Below are 27,807 nucleotides of genomic sequence, written 5' to 3' on the forward strand. Positions count from 1 at the left end.
ATCGTGTGGATAATTTTGTTTACGGCTAAATTATTATTCATTAATTTTACTAATTAGTTTGTACTACTAACCTAAATTATTATTCATTAATTTTACTAATAGTTAGACTGAGCAGGCCTTCATAAAAAATGTGTTTAATTAAAAAAAACAAAACAACAACAACAACAACATGCCTTGACAAAGGGGCACTTTGGGCATCAAGGGGAAAAGGGGCAGGTGCTCAAGCACCCACCGCACCCCCTCTGAACGTGCCTGCACATTTTCTTGACTCACACAGCTGTTGGCAGATTGTCTCACCATTGTCGTTGTGAGAGCATTTGGGTCTACTCTGTGTTCAGCCCCGTTCAGCCACCTAGCAGAAATTAGTTGTGGCGGCTCTCTCCAGCCGTTACTTCTGAAGTCCCAATCGAGATCTCTGCCTCAATTCAATCATGATTCAATGCATTACAGATTTCAAAAGGTCTATAAATAAAGCATTCAGTCAAGGGTGGCTTTTGAGTCTTTTCATTTGTCAAGAATGGACTACTTTAGCATATAGCAAAAATAATATTAGACATTTCTCATTGGCATCATCTCATCTCCTTGCTCAAGGCACAGGAGGTGTACGGCAGGGAGGTCCATGATGTCAGAAAAAAACAAAAACTTAAACACACACTCAAACACAAAATAAATAAAAAATTCTGCTATACTTTCACTTTGGGGTCCAGTCTTCTGTCACACTCTGCTGTAAACAAATGCATGAAGATGAAGGTTTCAAAAGTCTTTAATCCAGCACACAGGTAATCTAAACACAGGGTAACATTGATGAGACCGGACAAAGGAAACACAAACGGAACTGAACTAACATATAAGTGAAAACTATATTACATGATAAGTGTTAACTATAGATATACCATCAAATGAATAACCATGACAACCAATTAACTAGGACAGGAAGGATGAAAACACAGTCCAAACTACAAGCCCGATTCCAAAAAAGTTGGGACACTGTACAAATTGTGAGTAAAAAAGGAATGGAATAATTTACAAATCTCATAAACTTATATTTTATTCACAATAGAATATATAACATATCAAATGTTGAAAGTGAGACATTTTGAAATGTCATGCCAAATATTGGCTCATTTTTGATTTCATGAGAGCTACACATTCCAGAAAAGTTGGGACAGGTAGCAATAAGAGGCCGGAAAAGTTAAATGTACATATAAGGAACAACTAGAGGACCAATTTGCAACTTATTAGGTCAATTGGCAACATGATTGGGTATAAAAAGAGCCTCTCAGAGTGGCAGTGTCAGAGGATCACCAAGATGGGCAGAGGATCACCAATTCCCCCAATGCTGCGGCGAAAAATAGTGGCGCAATATCAGAAAGGAGTTTCTCAGAGAAAAATTGCAAAGAGTTTGAAGTTATCATCATCTACAGTGCATAATATCATCCAAAGATTCAGAGAATCTGGAACAATCTCTGCGTAAGGGTCAAGGCTGGAAAACCATACTGGATGCCCGTGATCTTCGGGCCCTTAGACGGCACTGCATCACATACAGGAATGCTGCTGTAATGGAAATCACAACATGGGCTCAGGAATACTTCCAGAAAACATTGTCGGTGAGCACAATCCACCATGCCATTCGCTGTTGCCAGCTAAAACTCTATAGGTCAAAAAAGAAGCCATATCTAAACATGATCCAGAAGCACAGATGTTTTCTCTGGGCCAAGGCTCATTTAAAATGGACTGTGGCAAAGTGGAAAACTGTTCTGTGGTCAGACGAATCAAAATTTGAAGTTCTTTTTGGAAAACTGGCACGCCATGTCATCCGGACTAAAGAGGACAAGGACAACCCAAGTTGTTCTCAGTGCTCCGTTCAGAAGCCTGCATCTCTGATGGTATTGGGTTTGCATGAGTGCGTGTGGCATGGGCAGCTTACACATCTGGAAAGGCACCATCAATGCTGAAAGGTATATCCAATTCTAGAACAACATATGCTCCCATCCAGACGTCGTCTCTTTCAGGGAAGACCTTGGCATTTTCCAACATGACAATGCCAGACCACATACTGCATCAATTACAACATCATGGCTGCGTAGAAGAAGGATCCGGGTACTGAAATGGCCAGCCTGCGGTCCAGATCTTTCACCCATAGAAAACATTTGGCGCATCATAAAGAGGAAGATGCGACAAAGAAGACCTAAGACAGCTGAGCAACTAGAAGCCTGTTTTAGACAAGAATGGGACAACATTCCTATTCCTAAACTTGAGCAACTTGTCTCCTCAGTCCCCAGATGTTTACAGACTGTTATAAAAAGAAGAGGGGATGCGACACAGTGGTCAGTTGGTAAACATGGCCTTGTCCCAACTTTTTTGAGATGTGTTGATGCCATGAAATTTAAAATCAACTTATTTTTTCCCTTAAAAGTGATACATTTTCTCAGTTTAAACATTTGTTATGTCATCTATGTTGTATTCTGAATAAAATATTGAAATTTGAAACTTCCACATCATTGCATTGTTTTTATTCACAATTTACATTTACATTTTTTTTTTAATTATTCATTTTAGACGTTTTTATCTTATGCTATTTTCCAAAGAGATTAATAGAAGAGATGAGATCAACAAGAGAAGAACAACGGTATACAAGTGCCATGACAAGTCTCAGTTAGTCTAGTACAGAACACGTAGCCAGGTTTTTTTTTTTATATATAAGAATATGATAGACAAGAAAAGAAAAGATAAGTACTAGTATTAGTTGGTTAAGTGCTGGCGAAAAAGATGAGTCTTTAGATGCTTTTTGTATTGTTTGTACAGTGTCCCAACTTTTTTGGAATTGGGTTTGTAACAGAAACCATGACAGGTAGTAACTGAGTACATGTAATCTGGATTACGTGACCAGATTCCAAAAATTAAATACTTATAATTAGATTAAATTACATTTTAAAATACTTGTAATCAGACTACAGTTACTTTTTTATTGATTTACATAATATTCACACAATAGCAATAAATTAGTCATAATTAATTGATTCTCCCTAATTCTTCTTTTCCATCTTTTAAGTTTTCCTTTCTAAAATAGCCTGACACTTATATCCATTAAGAAAGTCTTTGGTTTTGTAGACATTCACACAAAGAACAGTCATTAGTTTATTGAGAGAGGCCACAGCATTTAACCACTGGGTTTACAAAAATCATCAAGTGTTTTCTCAACATTTCAACATTGCATAATAATTTATTTTTATTTGGGTGTCACTCAGTGGTTATTTAACCATGTATTACTTTGTCTTTGGAAGGCTTTTGTCTTTCAAACACATAAAAATGCACAAATTCAAGTTATTTGTTATTTACATGTAATGCAAGGATTCCCAAACTTTTTTTTGTCAGCCAAAAAACCCTTTCACCTAATATATTTAGCTACTTAAAGTACCCCTGAGATTTTAAAATAAATATTTTAATTATTAAGTATCACATTTGCATGTTCCCGGTTCTCTGACTTTGGTTAATGTTCACATGACATGCAGGTAAACAAATAAAATAATAAATTTATTACTAAGTGTTTTATTTGAATTGTTATTTTAAAATAGTTTATTTTAATTGTACATTTTTATGATGCAATTAATTACTAACTTTTCATTAAAATCATGAACCCCCTGCAGTTCCCTCATGAACCCCAGTTTGGGAAACCTTGAAGTAATATAATGTTTAATGCACTTCATGTTGTTAATAACAATAAACTGAATATATTTTCTTTCCCTTTGTATGTTTATATCGGTATGGTAAGATTATCCTACTTAAATCAATGTGATAAACCAGTTGGGTCAAAAGTAATCAAAACGTAGTCTGACACACATTTTACCTAAAATGTGTCATGTAACGGATTACGTTACTAACTACAATTTCTGTCATGTAATTTGGAATCAGTAACAGAATACAATTTATTATTTTTGAGTAATACTCAGATCTCTATATTAATTTCTTTTTAGCATACCTGCTGTTTTCATAGCATTTCATGTTTTCTAAACATTTTCGCAGGCCTATAAAGTAAGCGAGATAAGACGGTTAAATCATGATTAAGGGGTAAATTAAATAAGAAGAGACAAAATATAACCAAATTATGTTTTTTTTTTTTTTCACCGTTTTTAAATGGTCAGTTAATAAAAATGGGAACCTGGGACAAAGCGCATTAAGTAAATATGTTTAAAACGTGTAAAACGAATTAATTTAACTTAATGTGTGATTTATTTATTTATTTATTCATAATTTTTTTGTACGATAGGATGTATGCGGAACCTTTGCATCTAGCCATTTGTATTTTCTACGGCTCACGTTGTGTAACACCAAACACTGATCTGCTGTAATGCTGTGTGTGTGTCAGTAAGGGATTACTTTTATTTACGCAGCTTTCATTGCTAAACTTAACTGTCAGATTAATTGCACATATTCACATGGCACCAGAAGGTGACTGGTGGATAAAATATTTGGATTTATTATCTTGGGATTGATACCAGTAACTGTTTTGCGTTAGTGTTGTGGTTTTGGCTAGCGAGCATGCTAACAGAACTCGTTATGCTGCTGTTATCTCTCAAAATCGCGTAGGTAATTTCGTGTATTTTCCCCCCATGTTATTTGAGATGCAGTTCAACAAATGCACCAGGTTTTTTATACTCATTCAGGTAAATTCACACGCAGAGCAACCCTTCAGTGGTCCACACCTGTCCAGCTGCGAATTTAATTCGCTTGAGATTATATATACTTAAGAAAACGCGTCAGGATGTACAAGCAGTGGTCTGTAGATTTAAATGATTCAGATGCGAAGCTGATGCGGAAACAGGCCGAATCCAGCCTGCAGCCAAATGGAGAAAAAACAAGTCCCATAAGTGTTATACTAGTTAGCTCTGGCAGCAGAGGAAATAAACTGCTCTTCCGATACCCGTTTCAGAAAGTATCTGAAAACACTTCCTCAGCAACATGTAAGTGTTCATGCTTCCTCTTCTTCATCAACCTGACACTGCCACACCAGCAGTTCCCAGTAATTGATGCACTGCAAAAAGACTGTTTTGTATTTCCACTCCCACTTTACACATACAGTATACACAAAGAATTGTGCTTTTCAAGATGTGTGTTTTCTTCCATCAAAGCAAAACAGCGGAGTCCGTATGTGTTGAACACCTCAGGTGACTCTGTAGAGGACCAGGATGGCGATTCAAGGTATTATGCAAAGACAGGAATTAAGAGTTTATTGTTCCTTTTGTAAGTTTCTTGTTAAATTTGAAAATGATACTAGAGTTGTGTTTTCTGTGCATTCTGTTGTTGTCAGCATTTTTTATTTTTTTTTGCATGCAGTAATCTGTGGTGGCGTGATGTTAAGAGATCGCCAGTTTCACCATTAGTTCATTTTGTCTATTGTGCCATATGTTTTTGTGTTGGATGATTTTAGATTGTTGTCTGGATATTATGCTGATATTATACTCACTCTCAGGTCAACCAAGATGTAGATGAGTGTGTCTCTTTATCAGAACAGTTCTGGAGAAATTTAGCGTCGCATCACTTGCTCACCAATGGATCCTCTGCAGTGAATGGGTGCCATCAGAATGAAACAGCTGATAAAAAAAAAAAAGTTGCTGATGTATATCCACACAGCTCCAGTTCCATCAATTAATGTCTTGTGAAGTGAAAAGCTGCATGTTTGTAAGAAACAAACCAGTCGTTAAGGGTTTTTGTAACTCTGTATTCTATTCATAATATTTTATTTTCCATAGAAAAATTCATGTCTTCTCATTCAGGAGAGAAATAAGCACAAATCGAAAACTCTTTGCAAGCGAAAATGGTCTAAACTGGTTCTTAACAATGATGTTGATGGATTTTGATGTGAGCGGAGAACAGGAGATGGATTTTTTCACTGGAGAAAGTGTTATTATGGACTTTTGGCCAGAGGCAACGGTTTTAATTAAAAACAAAAAAACACCTTATTGATGTATTTGTTTCTTACGAACATGCAGCGTTTCATGTCACAACATGTTAATGAATGGACTGGACTTGTGTGGATTACTTGTGAGTTATTGTGATGTTTTTTTTATCAGCTGTGAGCTCATTTTGACAGACACCTGAAGGATGCATTGGTAAGCAAGTGAGGTGATGCTAAATTTCTTTACATCTGTTTTGATGGAGAAACAAACTCGTCTACATTTTGATGGCCTGAGGGTGAATGTGTTTTCAGAAAATCTTCATTTTTGGATGAACTATTCATTTAAGAAACACAGTATATTTATGGCCTGATCCAGAAGAGAACTTAGTTAAAAGTTTATTACAATGTAAAATTTTATTTTATTTTAGATATTATTACTGTTACTACTACTAGTAGTAGTGTATGCTAAATGATAAATCATAAAAAAAAATCACCTGCATAATGGCAAAAAATGTTAAGTTCATATATTAAAAGAAAAGACAAATATCACAATTTAACATTGACGCCACATTTAAAAATCTGAAAAGAAAACAAACGTGCTGTCCTTGTTGACCAATCTTAAATCTTAAAATCTGGATTGTTTTTGTCACCCTTATGTCATGCATCCTGGCAACTTGTCTGCTGCATTTTCCCTTCTTGTTTTGTTTTTTCTTTCTTTCTCTTTCTATTTTATGGCCCTATTCCCATTTCAGAGAACAAACTCCACTAACTGATGAACAGTTGGTAGCAGGGTAAGATTAAACCACCATTCTGAACCACCTCTCCTTTCTCCAGAGCACCCCATCTTTGTCCACCTTTCTCCCCTGATAATTCGTCTGGCATATGTTATAATATGATGTGTGTGTATATGTATGTATGTATGTGTGTGTGTATATATTTATATATCATATATCATTTTATTATCAATTACAAATCACTAAAAGATAATAATTTTATTTTAAATATTATATATAGATATATATATATATATATCGTGCACGGCACAAATATATGCATTCAAATGGCACATGTAATCTGGGAAACTGTGAGTAATTGTGTGTTATTTATTATGTAATCTAAGATCATGATATCACCTTCAATCTTGGGCCCCAGTAACAGATTTGAAAAAGTAGCAACACTATAATTTTGTTCCATTCTTTGAAATACATTATTCCATGATAATGAATCACCTGGGGTAATTTTACAATCAAAAATGTCATTCAATCAAATGTTCTACAGGTGACGGCATTAATGTAATGTTCCCAAACTCAACACATTTAAAGACCTGCTTTCCTTTAATTTTTTCCCCTCACAAAATAATTTCACCATGGAAAGAGATTAAATCAGACCACTGACTTTTGTATCATGGGCTTTCTTGGGGTTTGATTCTCTCTAAAAAGCCTTGTCTGAATGTGTGTAATAGATACAGGACAGGTGCATCACTCACACAGATAGATCCAATCACCACACATTCTCAACTTTTAGAGGTTATTAGTATATTTAGATCAGAAAACAAAAAGTCCAGAGGCTTTACCGAATCATTTGCCCAATCACCCGTCCCTTGTGAATCCCCTAGAAATATAAGAGCGTATAATTCTCAGTGCTAAGTAGATTAGAGCTTGAAAGCCAATCAGACCCACCACTGTAATTAACTGATTTCAGTTTCACTTCTTCTGTATTCACTGTCAGTTATTCCTTTTTTTTTTTGTTCCTTTCCCTTAAAAGGTTTTCTGATAGTATTCTCGCCACCATCTTGGCCACCAAGTCTGATATGTGCGGCAAGAAGTTTGAACTAAAAATAGACAATGTGCGCTTCGTCGGACATCCAACCTTACTGCAGGCTCCACATACTATTCAGGTGAGACGTGCCAAATGTTTATATGAAAGATGTCAGGCCAGTTAAAATACATATGATGTGTTTTGAACTGTACTTTGGTGACCATTTATTCTTCCCATAAAGATCTGGAATATTTGAGTCATCAGAAAACTATGTGTTATGTATGTATGATGATATACTGCCAATGCACAGGTGACTACCATCACAGGCTAACAGCTCCACCTTCTGTTAGAGAGAAAATATGTTAGTCCACTTTACCAAGAAATAATCCTCCTGCCACAAATACTCTGCATTTGTTGAATGAAAATGTAACATTATTTTACCAGCTAAGATATATAACTTGAGTAATTGTAGCATTGATTCAGATTATTAAAAGAACACTTTGTCTGTTATGTATGCTGCATCATGATCTGTTATACTAACCTGCACAATGAAAGAATCATCTTCATAGACTTACTTAAGTTCATTTTATTTCACATTTAACAAAAATAAATACTATGTAGTTTCTTATAAGTCTGCACTTTTTTAATAATCTGAACTGCAATACTCTTTATGCAATCATTAGTTAATTTACTGTTATGATATAACATTAAAAGGAAGCAGAATATGATTTATCGTTGCTTTAAGATTATCATCACAGGATTATTTCTTAAAATACATGCTTAATAATAAAATGAGCTTAAACTAATTCTATTTATTAACAATGTTCTTTTTGACAGGTCTCCAAAACTGACCCCTCCCCCAAAGAGAACTGCCCACCATGATCCGTGTTCAGTGTTGTTTTTTGCATTAAGGGTAAGAAAACAGTATATTTAAACTCTTAATGAACACAAATCTGTTAATACATATGTGAAAGAAAAAAAATAAAAAAATAATAAACTATCATGAATTGAAGTGAAAAATAGTTTGCACACCACTATTTGAGTTTGAGTGGCACTATTTGTAATAAGGTGGCCTTGAAAAATGTTAGGATACTCTTGAAGTTGTGTGTATTGTATACAGAACCAGGTGGAATTTATTTTAAAGAAAAAACACAATCACACGTTGCCAGCAAAACACACAGTTTGTTATATTGTAGGTTATGCAGTATAAAACAATAGTATTTTGTTTTTAGTTAAGACGCAAAATGTATAGCATCTGGAGACTTTCATCAATTGGTTTGATATTTGTTGCATATTGCAATAAAATGTGTACTTTTTTAATGTATAAATTGACTTCATTTTCAATTTAAAAGTTTAGCAATTAATATATTATCACGAATATAAGGTGAAATATTTTGTGCGACTCTATTTGAGATACAGTGGCCAACAAAAATATTAAGATACACTTAAAATGTATGATTTTAATCATGACGTTAAATCTATAAAATATCAAACCAAATGCAAAGTATTTTAAAGAAAATATAAAATTCCTGCAAAATATAGAAGTTTGCTTTGCAGTGAGTTATACAGTATAAAACGGTAGGGTGCAAAATGTACTGTATCTGAAGACTTTTATTATTTGGTTTAACCATGGTTTGAAATTTGTTATATTTTGAAATAAAATGTATACAGTTTTAATTGTGACTTCATTGCCTAAATAATTTGGGAGGCACTGTAGAGTGAATCAGCTTTTTGTGGAGATATGAGGTCAAGAGTTTAGTTTTCTCTGAAAGGGTGCGGACTGTGATAAGCCTTCAGTGTGCTGTCTATCAGACTGAGTGACAGGGAGGCGGGACTCTGCACAATCAGACTGCACACGATCAGACCCACCCCTGTGCCACCGTGACTAGACACGGCAGAGTGCTGAGTCAAAGCTCCAGCTGCAGAAAATGCAAACTCACGCTCATATCAGTTCTCCAGCAAGCCCACTCCCTTTCTCGGTACACTTCCTCCGTCACTATGCTCACCATTAATCTCCAAATTTACCATATGTGCACATTTGAATCAAGAAAATATTCAATAAAATATTAGGTTGCTAAAGGGTTGTATTTTTGGTTGGGTTGTACTTTATGCCCCCTCTAATATATAAAAATTAATTTTAAGTTGTTAATCATAAAAAAGAGGTTTATTCAAGTCACGAGTTAATGCATTTGTAATGTATTTTTTAACAAATATAGACAAAAAATGAAAAAAGTGTCACATCCATGACCCAATCATCAAATTAATATTTACAAAATATCAATGTTTTCATATACATATGTCATGTATTTTGGTGATCTTGTGGATTTAACTGAATAACATATTATATAATGAGATTATAATTATTTAATAAGATTATAAAATATAAGATATATAAATAGATTATAAATTATGATTAGATGATTACACTTTTTACAGTTTATAATAATTCTTTGATATGTTTAATAAAGATTTATTTCCTTGTATATAATCATGTAACTATGGTGCTTTAGATATGCACCTTGATCCTTTATCTAAAAAAAAAAAAAAAAACTTTTGCTGTGTGAAAGGTACTGTGAACAAAAAAAAAAAGAAACAAGTTAGAAGCAAAAAACCAACAAATGCCAACAAAGTCAGCTTTTTGGCTGAGCTGTACCTGTAATTTTATTTTATATTATGGTCAATGACAGTGAGTCCAGCAAAGGGAAAAATAATCTAAAATGTATTTTTAAAATACACCCTACTTGCTTAGAAATGTACTACTTGTATTCATGTTGGTTTCATATGCTTTTGAAGTTTAAATTTAATAACTCACACCATTAATACATATGACTGTTAAACCACATGATTTTGATTTGAACAAAATAGTTTGAAATATAAGTAATCAAACAGTTTTATTAAAATATTTTTGTTAGTATATTTTCTCTAAGAAATAATCATAGATTATGCCACACTACCTAATTTGTTTTTAAATGCATCTATTTTTTTTTCCAAGTCTATTTCAAAATCTATATCAAAATGAATTTAAATACAAATTAAAAACATGCTCATCATAGAAAAGGTCTAATCAAGGTATTGTATGCATGAATTATTGCATTTTAATGTTGTGTAATGAATTAATAGATAAGAGCAAAAAATGTGCATCATGTCACTGACATCAACTGAACAATAACCGTCTTTAATCTTGATTTTCTGCCTTCTGCAGGCCAACGCAGACACCTCAGTCATCAACTGTATGCATAACCTGTCTCGTCGCATTGCCATCGCCCTGCAGCATGAGGAGCGCAGGTGTCAGTACCTCACCAGAGAGGCCAAGCTCATGCTGGCTGTGCAGGACGAGGTCACCACCATGACTGAGAGTGAGACATCTCGTTCACTAGAAATGTGGCAGTGTTTGTCCTGCAAATAGAATAGAAATTACTGAAGGTGTTACATGATTTTGACCAAGCTGGTCACCTTTCATTATAGCGGACGGCACCCCACAGTCACCGTTTCGTCAGATCCTTCCCAAGTGTAAATTAGCAAGAGACTTAAAAGAGGCCTACGACAGGTGAGTAGGTTTATGTGGAACGTCATTCACTCAAGCACTCTTGTCAGCTGGGGTTAGAGGCTTTGACAACAACACAACAGATTTCCCCAATAGGGGTTGGTTATGGTTAGGAGTAAGGGATAGATTAGTTAGGGCTATAATTGATCTAATTGATCGTTCTGTTAGGGGTGAGTGATGTTTACAAACACTATGTCTTAATATTTTCTGGGATTTTGTCAATAACAAAAATTAGATGATAATTATTGTTTTTGTGAGCGTGTTTTTGTGTAGGTACCTTGGCTGGTTTAGGCCAGTCGTGGACAGCTGACTCCCAAAACATTTTTATATTCTTCTTATTCTGTGTGGTTGTTAGCTCACAGCAGCAACAAAAATCTACTTTTTCATTAGTCAATATTAAAATCAATGAATAATGTAGCACCAACTTTTCTCTAAAATATATTTTTGGTCTGTCCAATTTATAATATTAGGAGACAGCATTGTTTATCAGGAAAACTTTTAAGGACTTATTTATGGACCCATAAAAACGTATCACAAGCATGTTTACAGAATCCTTTTATAGAATTATGCTTAAACTGGTCTTTTTGTCTAAATGGAATTTTATAAAATATTTGTTTTTATTATATTTTATTTGATATTATGTTGTTGAATGTGCCATGAAATAGTCGATGAAGCTGATATGACAATAAATTAATTTCCAGTGGCATTTTTACTTTTTCCAAATTTTATAAGATGCATCATCTTTTATGTTATATTCTTAAAATTAATCAATAAGTTATATTTAAATAATGAGACTATAGGCTGTCACCAAACAAATAAAATTTATATTTAAATGTATTTACACTGCAGTTGCAATTGCAGAAATAATGCTATAAGAGTAATGTTTGAAAAATATTTTGAAATATTACATGGTTGTTCAAAAAAATTACATAATACTATAAATATTAATTAAAACCACCAGTAGGTGTTAATAATGAGTGAGTCAGTGAGGATTTTTTTTAAATACAACAAACTCAAAACAACTCTTTTAATTTTTGTCGTGATGATATTGTGTATTGTTTTCAGCCTCTGCACAACTGGAGTGGTTCGGCTTCACATTAATAACTGGCTTGAGGTCAGTTTCTGCCTGCCACACAAAATCCATCGTGTAGGAGGGAAACACATCCCACCAGAAGCTCTTGAGCGCAGCCTAAAGGCCATCCGGTGAGTCACATGCCCTCATCATGTTGCATTTCATTCAGCAAGTTGCTTCCAGTTATTTTCTGAAAAATAAAATTGGCTCATTTGTTTTTTTTCTAAATGTATTTTTGGCAGTGTGATAAGAAGAGCAGTATTTTTTAATTTGTTTTTTTTTTATTTCTATTTCATGCAAGAACATGATTTTTTTTTTTAATGATCTTGGTTCTTTATCAAATGCTCTTCAGTTTGATCAAATTGTGTTCTTTGTGCACAGTATGTACACGATTTACTTCACCAAGTAGTACGGTGTTGTAACCTGTATGGTTATATGATATTCTGAACATAGCCTTAGCCTCTCCTGCTTTCCTGCATTATCAAGTGCACTTGCTATTAAGACCCGAGTGTACTTTGAACTGCAAGTAGTGTTGTGATGGTGTGCCCCCTGCAGGCCGTATCACGCACTGCTGCTCCTGGACAATGAGAAGGCTTTACTGGCTCAGCTCCCACTGGACTGCTCTCCTGCTCTAGTCCGGCTCATCAAGACCTGCTCAGCTGTGAAGAACCTGCAGCAGCTGGCTCAAGACGCTGACCTGGCTCTCCTACAGGTCAAAGACTAGATGGCCCTGTGCACTTTTATCACCCTTTTCCTCCCTTAATGTTTGACACATGGAAATAGTTCACTGGTTTGACAAAACGGAACTGTAGATGTAGGTTTGGCAAAAATGTAATGCTGTGCTGACACCCACAGGATAAAGGAGTAAAATGAAAAGTTATACTTTAAGCCACAGCATTTGCTTTTGTTATAGTTAGTCTTCTACAGCCACCTAGTGGACAGACAACACAAAAAACTACTGTTGTAATAACATTATGCCATAGAATTTTGCCTAGAGCTTAACTATTTTTAATCTAAAACAGTGATTCTCAACCTTATTGACTCAGTGGCCCCTTATTGTTCACAACAATATTCAAAGGCTCTTTATTTCACTCTTTATTTTTTGTAAATTAAATTTCAGGGTTTCATAAGTTTTAACCTTTCTCTACGGAAGTTCTAAGCGGTCATCCATTATAATTTTTTTCCTTTTTGTTTTCTCGTTATAACGACTTAATTTTTCCTCGTTATCTGACATAACGAAGTTCGTTTTTCTCGTTATAACGACTTAATTTTTCTCATTATCTCGACATAACACAAAAGTTTTCTTTTCTCGTTATAACGACATGAAGTTTTACTGTTGCTATAAGTAACGACCTCAACTTTGACAGGCATCTGATGGACAGCCATGCAGGCGCTCCTTACTGTGGCCTATATTTCAGCAAATTTTGCTTCGCCTAGGTAATAATAACGTCTACAATACTGTATAAATAAAGGCTGATCAATCACTGTTTGATTTTTTGTTCCAGAGACAGTACCGGAACGTTTTGTTTTTTGGTAATTAACATGATGTTTAAATGGCAAACCGCCGCGCCATTAGAGCTGCTTTGGATTAAAACCACTTTTAATTTTCCCTTTATATGAAATAAAATTATATATAATTTGTAATTTGTAGTAGTCATTATGTGGCAGATATCATGTGTGTTATAAGTTTCTGTTTGAAAAGAGCGTTCATGTGTACGTGTAGTGTATGTGTGTGTGCTAGAAAAAAACCATTACAACATTACAGAACAAAACTGAATTAAATTAGCCTATGGATTTTACATATACATCACATTTCTCATCAATATGGTTAACAATAAAGATTAGTAATAAGGAAAAGAAGCACATCAGCCTACATCGTTAAATCCCGTCCTACTGTAGATAAACAGAACATCTCCGCTTATTAACTACCTAATCATTAAATTTAAATTAAATTTAAAATTAATCATGAGCCTAAAAAGAAGCACAAATATAATATATATTGGTGCAAACAGAATACAGTGATGCCGTCAGAAACCTTGGTTTTGATAAGCAGTTATTGATGAAAACAGAATGCGTTGGTGAAACTCATGCATCTAGCGGGAACTTAATAAACAAAATATTCATATTGATTCAAGCATTTAACATTATGAATTAATTAAATGTCAGTAATAAACAAGACTGCACAAATTATAGCGATCACGAGGAAGGTCCGCGTACAGTAAAGTGGATAGTATACAACACCCCATCAGTTATATTCAGGTCTATAGTGCCACCTGCTGGCGCAGTTTTTGTAAATTCTTTAGAGAAAATTAAGTCGTTATAACGAGAAAACGAATCCTTCGTTATGTTCGAGATAACGAGAAAATTAAGTCGTTATAACACGAGAGAAAACGAACTTCGTTATGTCGAAATAACGAGAAAATTAAGTCGTTATAAACGATAAAACGACCTTCGTTATGTCGAGATAACGAGAAAATTAAGTCGTTATAACGAGAAAACAAAAAGAAAAAAAATTATAATGCATGGCCGCTTAGAACTTCCGTATTTCTCTTAGGTTCCCACTCTTTTTATTTTTATTTATTTGTTTGTTTGCTTGTTTATCTTAATGAATGAATTGAATTTAATTTTTATTTTTTTTAGTTTAATTTTTATTTTTTTTGTGTTACAATTAATGATATGGATTTTAAGAACATAGTTTTACCCTTTCTACCTGATAATGTAAATTCATTACAAAAAAATGCACATTATTAATTCCCATGACTTGAAATCCAGGTCTAGAAATAATATATATATATATATATATATATATATATATATATATATATATATATATATATATATATATATATATTTTTTTTTTTTACAAATGTGGTAATCTTGGTTCTTTTAAAAATATATATATATAATAATTGTTTAGAGGTTGAATTATGATAAGAAAAAGCTGGATTTTTTGTTGTTGTTGTTTTCCTTTATTTTAAACCTCATTGTGTCTTATTTTGTTTAGCCAGTCCCAATGGAAGTTTGCTCAGGCCCCCTAGTGGTTGAAAACCAGTGATCTAAAATGTTACATTGCTTCCCTCAGGTCTTCCAGATAGCTGCACATTTGGTATATTGGGGTAAAGCCATCATTATCTATCCTCTCTGTGAGAACAACGTTTATATGCTCTCTCCCCATGCAAACATCTGCAATGTAAAGTATATGCTTTCAAGAAAAAAAAAACATTATTGGTTTGCATTTTCTGTTGTACACACCGTAAAATCTGTAATTCCTTCAGAATTCAGTCTCATGAAATGTGCAAACAAACAAGTCCATGATTCATCATGTCTCCCCTCCCCAGCTATTCTCCTTTGGCTACTGAGCAGTTTTTGCCCCTCCAATTTCCAGGCCATGACCTGCCCTCCATGTTAGCTAAATTCTCACTTCCTGTGTCTCTGTCTGAGTTCAGGAATCCACTAGATGCCCCAGTGCATGAGGTAAGAGTCTAATGTGGCCTGCTCACTATTTCTGACAAACAGACGATAGGAAGTCATTCATTTCCAATGGTAAGGAGTACAGGAGCATTGTGGAGTTATGTATAGGAGCATGCAGAATTGTCAGATCCAATTTGAGCTTCAGATGTGTTAACTTCTGGGGCTAAAACATAAGCGGTCACAGGTGACCAGATGTGATGCATTCTAATCAAAAGTATGAGTAAATAAATAAATACACTGAAACATTATTAAATTTTACCTTTCTGTAAAAACACATAATTATTTGAGTTGAATATTCTTAGAAAACCTAAATTTTTTTCTTTAGACATATTGCTGATCATTTGTTTTGAGTGGTAATATTCATACATTCATTATTTTACCATGTGAATAAACAGTAATGGATGCTTCGCAACCAGATTAGAAGTTCTGTGCATCTGCCACTAGGTGGCGAAATGCAACATTGTATGTGAATGTTGAAGATAGTAGAAAGGTGACATTAGAGTAGTATTGGACTTTGTTTCAGATGTTAGCAAATATTTGCTGAAAAGTAAGGCATTTCTGCATTTGGATCTGATTTAATCTCTGTAAGGGTCAGGGTTTGTGTAGTCTCACGTAGCCTTCAGACTGAAGGTCTGGAATTTATTGCAGACCCGGTTGCGAGGGGCAGGTCTGGAATTTATTGCAGCTTTCATTGGCCAAGGCCCGCCCATGAGGCCGTTTGACTGACATGTCAAACAACCAATCACAGTTCGTTTCGTTCATCTTCACGTTTCAAGGTGTGCAAATGTCGCCACAATAACCGCCCGGTGTGTAAAACTCTCGGATATATTTTAAAGATTCTGTGCTGCAAACTTTAAATATTTGACATAATTTGAAAATCCAGCATTTAGCTGATCCTGATAAGCGCTCGTCGTTACAGTTGTAAACATTACACCTTTCTTCTTTCGTGAAGGGTCTGAGGCTGAGACTAGGGTTTGTGTGATTAGCATTGTCAGTAAGCCCCTGCTTGTAGATGCTGTTACTACACCATCATGTGTATATATCTGTGCAGGCCCAGCTCATTCATGATGGTGGTCTTGATGCTCCAGCACCGGCTGCTGTTTCAGCTCCATACGTATGTTTGTCTGCTGGTCCCGCCCATTGAGGAGGAGCCTGGTCTGAGGGAGGAGGAGCTACCCCTAGTCACACGCGTTACAGGCCGGAGTCTGAGCACACCCAGTGCCCTGAGTTTTGGCTCTCCCAGTATGTAACCCAGCAAGCTCCATCTCCACACATAAACACACACACACACACACATAAGTGAAAACATAATGATCAAATAAAGTCCTCTCCCGCTTTCTCTCATTTTCCCCTCTGCAAGCAAGTAGCGATGACATGACCCTCACGAGTCCCCCCAGTACTGTGATAACTCCAGCGCTGAGCTCCAGACTGGAGAAGAGCTCCCTCCTAGATAAAAGAATGACAGAAACTATTTCTGTCCAGACTGACTCTGAACCATGAGCGGCAGGCCATCCTCCGTGGTCCCAGCCGCACAGAACCCAGAGGACCTGCGCTTGTTGTGCCAGGTGACTGTCTTTTTATAGCACATTTTTCCAATCTCAAAGCTAGTTTGTGTACAGAACAGTAGGTATTGATTACATGCACTAATTTGCACGAAACTAGAATTAATTAGAGTACTATTCTAGATTCGAGCAAAATGGTTGTTGTTTATGTGAAGCCTATATGTTGCAATCCGAGTCACACATTTGTTTTGTATGTGCTTTACATGTATTCTGAATATATACTTCTGTTGCCGCATTCAGAAAACCTTTAGAAAGTCACTGCAATAATGTTACTGGAGCTACTGAAGTAGTAGTTGTCATATTTTCCTTGGTGCCTAAATAAACATAGGCACATTCATAAAATGAAAACACGTATGTAAATATACTCATAATGGCCCTGTGCATGTGCACAAGGTAGCTTTGAATCTAAGACAATAGTCAGATTCAAGCATTTACATGTTCATTTTTAAAAAAAAATCATTTTTGGATCTACACCACCCCTTCAAACTTAAGTAAAAATATAATTCAGGCTAAAGCTCAATCAGAGCGATTGGAGAGTGTTTAGAGTAAGTGGTCGGCTTTTCCAGTCAGGTTGAGCTGTCAATCCCAGTATATTATAACCGATTATTTGTCTGCGTGCCATGAGGGTAAACCTGGGGTAGTCCCTTCTCGTCTTCTTCAGGGCTGCTGCAATACATTCAGAGGCCATCATCACTTGGAAGAGATCATGTGATACAATGAGAAACATGCGTCAGCGCTCGCGCAGTTGAAAAAAACTTTATTTTATTCGACGATAAGTTTCGTAGTTGTCTTGGTGATAACCAACCACGAGGACCCCATCATCTCTCTGTTCCAATCTCCACCAGACTAAACAGATCATTAAGCATGCATTCAATAGTGATTATTTACTTATCATCAGTGGCTGAAATAACATGACAATTCAGGAGTGAAATGCATTCAGTTACCTGCTCAGTTTCCTGATAAGTGGCTTATGAAAGTTGAGCCTTGCATAATCATACTGTATATAGCTGACCAATTGACCAAAGATTCTTTATATGGTTTCATGATTATACCACAAAAAAAAATATAGTGGTTTATTTAAAATAAAACGATTCAGAGGGGTTGTGATGTATTATTCATCCTTGGGCAGGCATAAAATGGGTATTCTACCAAGCATCACCTATTTGGTATTATCGCTCCCTGATGTCATATGTGACCCTGGAACTGGCTGGATAAGTCGCTTGGGGTATATTTGTAGCAAATAACCAAAACAAAAAAAAAAAAAACCAAAAAAAAAAAAAAAACATTGTATGGGTCAAAATTATTGATTTTTATTTTTTGGTAAAAATTTTTGGTATTTTGTGTAGATCATGTTTCATGTAGATGTTTTTTTTTTGTTAATCTCCACCGTAATATATCAAAACTTAATTTATGATTAGTAATATGCCATTACTAAAGAATTCATGTTTGGATTAAACTTTGAAAGGCCGATTTTCTCAATATTTTGATTTTTTTTGCAACCCTCAGATTCCAGATTTTCAAATAGTTTTATCTCACGGCCAAATATTGTCCTGATCCAAGAAAAAAAACATACATCAATGGAAATCTTATTTATTCAGCTTTCAGATGATGATGAATTCCAGACCATAAGACTGTGTGCCCTCAAGACTAATTGTGGAGAAACTGAGAACAGGAAGAGAAAGAGAAGACGGAGTTGTAATTGCCTTGAAGTGCAAATGGTTTTCCAAGCATTTGTAAAAAAATCAGTGGAAATGAGCATCCAAGAAAAACACAAGACTATATATAAAGAAACATGCTGTTACAAAAAACAGACATGTTCAGAACTTTAAAGGGTTAGTTCACATCAATGACATTACCATTTTCTCATTATTTACCTAGACTCTCATGTCGTTTATCACGTCGTTTTCTTATTGCGCTTGTCCCCCGTACTGAACTTTTCTTCTCCTGAAATTTTGCATGGCTCTTTTTTTTTCTTGGTTTACAGTGAAGAAATGATTAGTCACCAGGGGGGGCTTTCGTAAGCTCCAAAAACTGACCAAAACGAGCACTGTAACAGATTTGTGTGTTATATTCTTCTTAACTGATATAGCTTTGTGAGGAAAGATGATTGTTGGTGAATAACAACTTTAAACTTCAGCTTTTTGCTGTCATATGGCTGTAAAGGGGTCATATGATGCGATTTCAAAATTTTGCTTTCAGAGGTCTTTTTGTCATTTTTTTTAACCTTGACGGTCCTTGGTCACCATTCACTAATTATGCAGATAAGAGCAGCTTGGACATTCTGCTGAACATCTCCTTTGTTGTTCTACAGAATAACAAAGAACAGTTTTGGAACGACATAATGAGTAAATGATTCCCTTTTTTTTTTTTTTTTTTAGCAAACTATCCTTTTAAAGAGTGATTTCATCACTAAACATTTCACGATCAGACTGTCCTTTCCATCTCAATGTTATGAAGATCAGTGGAGGAATGCATCTGACGCTCTGCATCTCTGTTCAGCACGCTCACACACGGGTGTCCTCTCAAGTAGAAGTGAAGCGGTTTAGTTGCCCATTCGCCATGAGACTCAACTCTGATCCAGGGCACTGACACCAGTGCTAACAGTCTCTCATTCTGGGTCCCTCTCCAGCCACACCTCTGTGTTAGTGGCCAGATGCCTGCGGTCAAAGCTGCGCTGGATATCTAGAGTTTGGCACAATTTGGACGGGTCATTGCAGAGCTCTTTTTCCTTAAGGATTTTGGCTCCCACCTTGTGTTTTTGGCTGCTCGCAGGCCCCTAACTGATGTCCTGGACCGCTCAGAGGTTCCAGCGAGCGCAAGAGCACCGCCGCGCCCTTCCCCTGCTGCACGCCCCTTCCCCTGGAGTAGTTAGCAAGGCTCCATGCCGTCTCCTTCCTGTTGCTTGTGTCTGTGTGCATATGCTCCTAAATCTTTCTCTAGGTTTATGTAATGTGTGATAATGAGAAAACAGTTGGAGAAAAGAAAAGCAGCAGCAAAACAAAAACACTTGTTTCTGCATAACTAGCAGTGAGGGATCTGTGGTTACAGCCTTACGCCTCCATCTCCTGTGAAGCGCTATTCCTGTGTGCATGTGGTCAGTTACACAGCGATTTTTGGAACCTCACCCTTGGCTGGAGAACGTTCATGCAGAGGTAGATGCCGTAGATCGTGATATGATATGTAGATGGTCCCAAGGCTTCCTGAACATGGTGGTGTTTCTCTCTCCATGTGTTTTCCCCCTGCTGAGTGGGACGCCTTGTCCCTCTCCACCCAAATATGCTTCGGTTTCCACAACCCTTCCTCTGAGCTCAGTGCCATGAGTTAGCTTCCTCACCAACACCTAAAACACAGAAACCAGATGTCACACTCTTTCCAGCAATAACTTCCCACAGCCTGAGTCTGTACAGGCATCTTACATCCAGCAGGTGGTGCAAAAGTGTCAAATTACGTTGACTGAGAAACATTAGACTACAAATGTTAGTTAGTGGATCTTGTTATTGAAATCTCAAATATAGCATTTGTTTGATTGTAAAAACATTAGTGTTATAAAATATTATTGCGATTTGTTAAATAACTTTTCTATTGAAACATAATTTAAAATGTTTTTTAAAATGTATTCCTGTTGATGGTAATTTTAAATAGTAAAGCTGAATTTTCCAGCATCATGTAAGTCTTCGGTGTCACATGATCTTTCAGAAATGTAAAGCTGAATGCTCAAAGAAATATTTCTTATTTTTATCAGTGTAAAAAAAAAACTGCTCAAGTTATTTTTGTTTAAAACACCTGATTTTTTTTTTTCAGGATTCTGTGAATGGGCATAATTTTGCAGTCTTTTGTCTATTAGTTTCTTAAGCACAAAAAATATTTTCACAAAAATATTTGAAAACTTCCACTGAAACAAATTCATGTGGTCCAACCAACTTGCAGAAACATGGAGAAGATGAAGACAAAAACATAAAAGAGAAAATTATATCATATGACTGTTGGATGATACAGAAGAGCATATGCAGCATTACGTGATATGGAGAGACACAGAGGAGACTGTTGACAAAGGAATTGTTGAATAAAGTCATTATTTTTGTTTTCTTCTCTTACAAAAACTGTTCCCTTCGCTTCATATAACCCAGATTGCACGACTGATGGTAGATGGAGTATTCTGACGATGACTTTCATACCTTTTATGAACCTTGACACTGTTATTTACTTGGCAGTCAATGCGACAGTCTCAAGCCTCCAGGTTTTCATCCAAAATTTCTTAAATTGTGTTCCGAAGACGAACAAAGCTTTTATGGGTTTGGAACGACATGGGGGTAAGTGATTAATGACAAAATTTTCATTTTGGGATGGAGTATCCCTTTATGGTAAAGTGTCCATTTCTAAGACACGTGTTTTAAACTAGATGACCAACCGCTCTAGAAATCACTAACACAATGTGCTAAAATACTTAAGAACATACGAGCATCCTTGCAACAGCTTTAGCACAGGCAAACACCACTTCCATTTATTTCATACAATGTAAAAGTCTAGATTACCACCCAACATTATAACACTCTTATTTTACTTATGGCTTAAATCAGGGGTCGGCAACCTACGGCACGCGTGCCAACAGTGGTACACTGGGATAATCGCTAGCACGCAAGCATATAGGGAAAACTGCATACTGACATACATTTTGAGGTAATAACTTCTCATAGTCACACTGTTATTTATTTGGCAGTCTATGGGACAGTCTCAAGGCTCCAAGTTTTCATCCAAAATATCTTAAATTGTGTTCTGAAGATGAACGGAGTTTTTACGGGTTTGGAACGACATTGGGGTAAGTGATTAATGACAAAATTTTCATTTTGGGGTGGAGTATCCTTTTAAGTTGTGCCTCAGGACAGACAAGTATTATGAGAGAAATCGTCTCGGGTTACTCACATAACCTTAGTTCCCTGAGAGGAGGGAACGAGACATTACGTATGGGGAAATCCATTTCCGCGAAATTATGAAGTCTAATTGAATAACTATTGGCTGTCAGCCAATAGCGCCCCTGCCCTCACCTGATTGGCTGACAGCCCTCAATATAGGTGACGGCGGGCACCAAAAAACCTCAGAATCTTCGACTGAACGAGAGCTATGAGGCTGGAAGGCTTTCCACACGGCAGGTTACATAATGTCTTGTTCCCTCCTCTCAGGGAACTAAGGTTACGTGAGTAACCGGAGACATTCCCTTATCGAGTCGATCTCTCGACATTACATATGGGGAACAATAAAACCCCCGCCGTGTGGGAAAAACTGTCCGGCCCAGCTCGCATCGAGCCACAGTAGAGCATAAGCACTAATTCTTACAGCGTACTAGCTCTAGGTCGGGTACCAGACCTGGTTGAAACACCTCTTGGCACCGAGCCAAGTCGGCTCCTACACCATCGTAATCCCGTGCACCCAGATAAGCAACACTGGTGTGATATGGGGGAAATGCAGCAATATGTTGGTGCTTGGGAATACACTGCCGGCTTATAATGCGGGCATAATAAGGGGGCCACATTAGATAGCTAATGAATACCTCAACCGCAGCTATTACTAAAATAACTTGCGCTGTCTATACGACCTGGTCGAAACCAGGGCTAGGGCTATGGTGCCCATAGCCTTGTCCAATGACTGCTCAACTCCCTCTTCCTGCACTGACAGCACATGTGATGCTAACGAGGGAATGTCCAAGTTATAGAACCTCGCAAACGTGTTGCGAGACGACCAGCCCGCTGCGAAACAAATGTCCTGAATAGACATGCCTTTTGCCCAAGCCCATGACGACGCCAAACTCCTTGTGGAGTGGCCGTGCACCCCGATTGCATAAGCCAGTCGCACAGCCTCCACTATCCAGTGTGATAGCCTCTACTTCGACAGCGCGCTGCCCTTCTTGGCACCCGCGTAGCAGACGAAAAGCTGCTCTGAAGTTCGAAACTGGCCAGTTCTGTTCACATAAGCACGCAGGGCACGCACGGGGCACAAAGCGCACTTCTGAGACACTGAATTACTGTTCTCCTCGGGGCAAAATGCTTGAATTGTAACTATCTGAGCTCTGAACGGCGTTGAGAGCACTTTAGGCGAATAGCCATGTTTGGGTAAAAGTCTGACCATACAATCGTCCGGTCCAAACTGCATACACGCGCTGTTCACTGACAGGGCATGCAAGTCTCCCAATCGTTTCCCGCAAGCTAGCGCGAGCAGTAGCGGCTTCTTAAATGAGAGCACTTTAAGGTCGTTAGACTCGGCTGGTTCAAAAGGTGGGTCAGACAGTGCACTAAGCACTAACGACAGGTCCCAGATTGGCATCTGACGAAGGCGGGGTGGATTAAGCCGCCTAGCTCCCCGGAGAAAGTTCCAGATCATATTGATCGTTTGTGGATGGAGCCTCCATTCTCCGTGTACAATGCCGTCCCTGGACAGCATGTCCGGCGGCACAATTCAAACTGCCCGGTACGTGCACTGCTCGAGTCGACAGAAGTACACTGTCCGTCCATAACAGCAGCTGTCTCGCTAATCCCTGCAGGGATCGCGAACGCAAACCTCCCTGGTGATTGATGTACGCCACCACTGCCGTGTTGTCCGTTCTGATGAAAACATGACCGTCTTTCATGAACGGAAGGAAACTCTGCAGCGCTAGATGAACCGCTTCCATCTCCAAGCAGTTTATATGCCAGTGCGTCTGGTCCCCTGCCCACGTACCGAATGCTGTTCTGCCATCGCATAGGGCTCCCCAGCCCAATAGTGATGCATCCGTAGTGACCACTACACGTCTGACCACTCTGCCCATAGCAGCATCCTGCTCGAATATGGTCGTGCCAAACCAAGGCGCCAGAGTCTCGAGACATGAACGTGTTATGAAAAGGCGTTCCGTTCCCGCTCTCCATGCCCGCAGCTGCACTCAGCTCTGTAACCAGTGTTGAAGCGGTCTCATGTGCAACAAGCCCAGTCTGCAGATGGAGGCTACAGCCGCCATCAAACCGAGCAACCTCTGAAACGTTCTTAAGGGGATAGCTCTGCCTTGAACGAAGAGGGCTAGTGTATTGTGAATCGACTGGATTCTCGGCTCTGACAGCTTAACGATCATAGTGCGCGAGTCCAGTATCATACCCAGGAATGTGATAGATTGGCGCGGCTGCAGTGTGCTCTTCTGAATGTTCACAGACAGCCCCAAACCTGTCAGGTGGGCGAGGAGTCTGTGTTTGTGTTCCTCGAGAGCGCTTCTCGACCGCGCGATGACTAACCAGTTCAGTATGCACATTCCACTGAGCTTCAGGGGAGCGAGCGCTGTATTCATGCACATTGTAAATATGCGGGGAGCCAAAGCGAGCCCAAGTGGCAACACTTTGAACTGGTATGCCACACCCTCCAATGCAAAACGCAGGAAGCGCCTGTTATGTGGGGCTATCTGGATGTGGAAGTACGCATCCTTCAGATCCACTGCAATGAAGTAATCGTCAGGCTGAATGTGCACGAGGATCTGCTTCACAGTTATCATCTTGAACGTGCGTTTCGCGAGCGCTTTGTTCAGTAACCTCAGGTCTAAGATGGGGCACATTCCTTTTTTTCGTTTTTAGGAAATAGCGGCTGTAGAACCCGGAATTTCTCCGCTCCTCGGGCACTATCTCTACTGCTTGTTTGGCCAGGAGAGAGGAGATTTCTGCCCGTAGCAGCGGGGTGCTCTGTTCTGATACCTCTGTCATAATCACACCGCCGAAGCGGGGTGGTCTGAGAGCGAACTGGAGCGTATAGCCGCGTTTTATCGTGTTGATCACCCAATAAGATGCCGCCGGGAGCGTCGACCATGCGCTCAGATGACTTGATACAGGGGGCATTAATGCATGCTGCGGCGGGGGCTGCGCACCAGCCACCGGGGAAGCATTGACCACTATATGAATGGCAGGTGACTCGTCCGTGGCTTCTTGCACGGGAACATACATAGTCACCTCCTCGGGTTTCCTCTGGTTTCCTGGCTTCCGCTTTGCGAAGCGTCTTTCGGGGGAGAGGCTTCGCTTATGTCGCGGGCAATAGTAGAGGGAGGAAGAAAGCTCTTTGTTTCTTGCTCGGGTTTCCTCTGGTGTATGTAATGCATGTTTTTTGAAACAGAACACAGTGGTTTCATTGTCACAACATTTACATTGTTGACGAACTCTGGGCGGGAACACGCCCTCTTCGCCGCGGGTGTCCCGCGCTCTCTTCCCCCTGGCACGAGCATCAGGAACGCTGCTCCTTCTTGCACGCCGGGCGCCCTTGGCTGCTAGAGGCCGGTTTCGTACGAAAACGGGGCTTCCTGGACTGCCTCTGGCGGAACGGTGGCTCTGGCTCATGCCGCTCTACCACGCTCGGGAACGCGCACCTGGTATATCCCGCCGGGCGCTGCACTGAAGAGGACCTGGACCTCGCTGCAGGGGGGGCTTGAGACCATTTCGGCAGGAGATGAGGCATCATCTTAGACTGCTTGACGGTTTCGGCGTATTTCTCCGTCAGAGACTCCACCGCAACACCAAAAAGACCGGTGGGGCTCACTGGTGCATCCAGGAACTGCCTCTTTTCGGCATTGCGCATGCCGGACAGCGTCAGCCACAGATGGTGATGCAGGAACACAAGGCTGCTCTTATTGCGGCCGATTCCCTGTGCGACCTTCTTCGACACCGCGAGAGCAAGATCCGCCGCCGTGCACAGCTTCCTGAGCGACTCTGGGTCTGGGCTTGCCTCGTCCAGGGACCCCAAGAGCCGAGTTTGGAAGACCTGCAGGATTGCCATCGTGTGGAGGGCAGATGCTGCATGTCCAGCCGAAATGTACGCCTTCTCGGCGATGTGAGCAGTAGCTCGACATGGCCTAGAAGGCAAAGAGGTGGTCTTCCAGCCGGGAGAAGACGCCAGGTTGGCCACGATAGCATCCTCGATGGGAGGCGGTCACGCATACCCTAATTTCTCCGCCCCTTCCACCATCGTCAGCAGCTGGGTCCCCTGTGCATGGGCTCGAGTAAGGGGAGCGCCATGACCGGGTGAGTTCCTCGTGGACCTCAGAGAAAAAGGACGCGGGTCTCTGCGGGGCTTCAGCCTGACGGCCTGCGCCGAGGAAGGAACCGTCCATCCATCTCTTAGACGGCAGCTCCTTGGGGGCTGTCCACTCCAATTCCATATCTGCCACCGGCTCCGTGGGCGTTGGGCCGACGCCAGTACCTCAACAGAATCCATGGACGGAGCTCTCTGCAGTCTCTCGGTTTGCGGCTCGACGGCGGCGGACGGGGGAGAGACAGGAGATACAGGGCCACCGTTACGGGTAACGGCCAGCCTTGCACGAAGGATCTTGATGGGAAGCTCCTCACAGGCACGACATCCCGATCCTTTGAATGCCGCCTCTGCGTGAGCCTGACCCAGGCACTGCACACACTGCTCGTGTGCGTCCGGGAAATCAATGGGCCCACCACACATGCGGCAAAGTGACATTTTAAGAAAAAAATCACCGGAACACGAGAGGGGATAATTTTCCACAATATTCCGCTCTGAATGCGTGAATCCACGGCGAAACCAGACTCAAGTGAAGAAAAAAGATTCTGAGGTTTTTTGGCGCCCGCCGTCACCGTGGGGGCGCCATTGGCTATTTGCATGCAAAAGAGTTATTCAATCAGACTTCATAATTTCAAGGAAATGGATTTCCCCATACGTAATGTCGAGAGACCGACTCGATAAGGGAATCTTAGTTATCTGAAGATAACAGGATTAAAAGGTGGAATAAAAATTTCATATTAATACTACCGGTTGGTTTATTTATTTATGGAATTGATGTTTTTTACTCTCCCCCTTTCTCCCTTTTTTCCCTCTTTCTCACTATATGGGGAGACTGCAGACCTGGAGCTGGCAAATCAGAGCTCGCTAAATTTCAGAATGACTCACTTTCATAAAAAAAAAGTGACATTTGAACAGAATGACTCACTTTCATATAACATACTGTAAAGTGTTCATCTAGGTGTCAACTATAATGCACACCTTTCATATTTTTCATAATTATTCAAATAAACTGTAAATCATATGTAAAATATTGCTAATATGGCATATTTACATTTAAGCCCATTCGGTAATGAAAAGTAGCAATATTTTACGTATGATTTACAGTTTATTTGAATAATTATGAAAAATATGAATGGTGTGCATTATAGCTGACACCTAGATGAACACTTTACAGTATGTTTTATGAAAGTGAATCATTCTGTTCAAATGCTATTGAGCTTTAAATTTGTATTTAAGTGCATTCGGTAACGAAAAGTAGCAATATTTTACATTTGATTTACAGTTTATTTGAATAATTATGAAAAATATAAAAGGTGTGCATTATAGTTGACACCTAGATGAACACTTTACAGTATGTTTCATGAATGTGAGTCATTCTGTTCAAATGCTATTGAGCTTCAAATTATGGCATATTTTAAATTTGAGCCCCTTCGGTAATGAAAATGAACAATATTTTTTTTATGTTTGCCATAATTTAAAGCCA

The 27,807-nt window shown here is 38.7% G+C and overlaps 1 protein-coding gene and 1 pseudogene across 1 annotated transcript; one reads left to right on the forward strand and one right to left on the reverse strand.

Annotated features, from left to right (window-relative positions):
* Nucleotides 1–3,339: 3,339 nt before the first annotated feature.
* LOC109056201 lies at nt 3,340–17,241 on the forward strand (annotated as a pseudogene).
* Nucleotides 17,242–19,649: 2,408 nt separating this feature from the next.
* On the reverse strand, nt 19,650–25,249 carry LOC109056243. Its single transcript, XM_042732697.1, is given in 8 exon segments — nt 19,650–19,914; nt 19,916–20,076; nt 20,078–20,146; nt 20,429–20,476; nt 20,478–20,564; nt 20,566–20,643; nt 24,655–24,771; nt 24,845–25,249. Coding segments are annotated over 8 exon segments (1,152 nt in total). The 3' UTR covers nt 19,650–19,727.
* Nucleotides 25,250–27,807: the final 2,558 nt, after the last annotated feature.

This window comes from Cyprinus carpio, chromosome A3 (genome assembly GCF_018340385.1).
Source record: "Cyprinus carpio isolate SPL01 chromosome A3, ASM1834038v1, whole genome shotgun sequence".
Classification (NCBI taxonomy): domain Eukaryota; kingdom Metazoa; phylum Chordata; class Actinopteri; order Cypriniformes; family Cyprinidae; genus Cyprinus; species Cyprinus carpio.